We start from the raw sequence: 1,686 nt of genomic DNA, 5'->3' as shown, positions 1-1,686 counted from the left end.
TCTTTCATTATTCTTTTATCCTATCGCACTGCGCACCATGGCCGTGAGGGGCCGAGACAAAGCCTGACCCCACCACCGCTGCCCCTCCTGAAGAACAGAAGGAAGAGGCTCCCGCTGCGGCCACCACGACGGAACCTGAGGGCGAAACCAAGCAGGGAGAGGCTACAGAGGCGCCCGCTGCTGAGCAGGAGACGAAGCCACCGACCGCTACTTCTGATAGTGTGTTTTCGATGTTTGGTGGGGGTCCGAAGAAGGAAAAGAAAAAAGAAGCCGAGGAAGATGAGCCGTCTGGAGCTTCGAAGAAGAAGGAAGGTGATGAGGGTGTAAGTATTTTCTTTTTACTTCCTTTTCTATTATATCATTTCAGGAGGATGGCGGATGAGACTTGTGAGGGCTTTGCGATTTTGGGGCTTATATTTTTTCTTCCGTCCATCGCCGGCTCCTGAGCATCTATATATTGTCTATCCCGGTCCTTTTTTCATACATATAGCGATCTAAAGAAAATGCTTTATGAACTAATATGGCGACTCTTATGATAGGATGTCGAAGCCGAGCCAGACGTCCATTTCGAACCTGTCTTCAAGCTCACTGAACAAGTGGAGACCAAGACCAACGAGGAGCTCGAAGAACAGGTTTTCAAGATGCGTGCAAAGCTTTTCAAGTTTGATCGTGAGACCAGAGAATGGAAGGAGCGTGGAACCGGCGATGTGAGACTGTTGAAGCACAAAGAGAACCAGAAGACTCGCCTGGTTATGCGAAGAGACAAAACGCACAAAGTTTGCGCGAACCACTACAGTATGATGCACTGTCCTAGCTGTGTATATAGGGCATTACTGACGAAATGGTCGCTAGTTGTTCCTGACATGAAGTTGTCCCCCAATGTCGGTAGTGATCGAAGCTGGGTGTGGAATGCTGCTGCAGATGTCAGCGAAGGTGAACCCGAGGCGCAGACGTTGGCTATTCGCTTTGCCAACAGCGAAAGTGAGTCAACGCATATCCGGAAAACAGAGTATTTTATGGCCAAGGCTAATTACTTGCATGTGCAGACGCCCAGCTCTTCAAGGAGGCTTTCGACAAGGCTCGCTCAGAAAACGAAAAGCTTTTCGGCCAACAGTAAAAAGAAAAAAAAGTGTAAAAAAAAATATGCCGAAGCCGGCCGCGAAAGTGTCAATATGTCACGGCGAAACCCACGGAGATCAGCCATTTCCCCCCAGCGATTCGTCCTGATTTGCTCCATTCTTACCCTGCGTCTAGGCTTATCAAAGGAAACCATTCCGATGCACATACCCAGGCTTCTTTTTTGAGTTCTTTCCCGCCGCGACCACTAAGCACTGTGGCTATGTTTTGTTAATCCCATTTGACTCCAAAATGAGAGGCTCGGCCCGATGGCGACTACATGATCAGCACTGGGAGCAGCTTTCGCTTTCTGGGGCATCGGCCTTCATTTGCGAAGGGAAAATCAATAGTACATAGAGCAATCAGTTGATAGCACCCCAATATCGAGTGAATTTTGACCAGTTGTGAATTTATTCCAGTGTATTTTGTAGTAGTTAGTTAATTGTTTCAATCCATTGCTGTTCCGGCGGCAGGTTGAAGTTAGCTTTGGGATTGGGTGCTGATTACCTCCCATCCCAACTACTGCACACAACTTCCCGCTCCCAGACAATGACTCTGCTCACTGAGAAT

General features: G+C 48.3%; 1 protein-coding gene across 1 annotated transcript; it reads left to right on the top strand.

The window, feature by feature from the left end:
- Positions 1 to 37: 37 nt before the first annotated feature.
- UREG_05052 (ran-specific GTPase-activating protein 1) lies at positions 38 to 1,117 on the top strand (the record flags this gene model as incomplete). The annotated part of the gene is made up of 5 exons (XM_002584317.1): positions 38 to 43; positions 99 to 323; positions 540 to 795; positions 853 to 981; positions 1,047 to 1,117. 5 exons carry the CDS (start codon positions 38 to 40, stop codon positions 1,115 to 1,117), a joined length of 687 nt encoding a protein of 228 aa, XP_002584363.1.
- Between the last annotated feature and the right edge of the window lie 569 nt (positions 1,118 to 1,686).

The sequence above is a fragment of the Uncinocarpus reesii genome, genomic scaffold (assembly GCF_000003515.1).
Source record: "Uncinocarpus reesii 1704 scaffold_3 genomic scaffold, whole genome shotgun sequence".
NCBI lineage: Eukaryota > Fungi > Ascomycota > Eurotiomycetes > Onygenales > Onygenaceae > Uncinocarpus > Uncinocarpus reesii.
The sequence above is the reverse complement of the archived record's forward strand: the minus strand, read 5'-3'. Positions and strand labels throughout refer to the sequence as shown.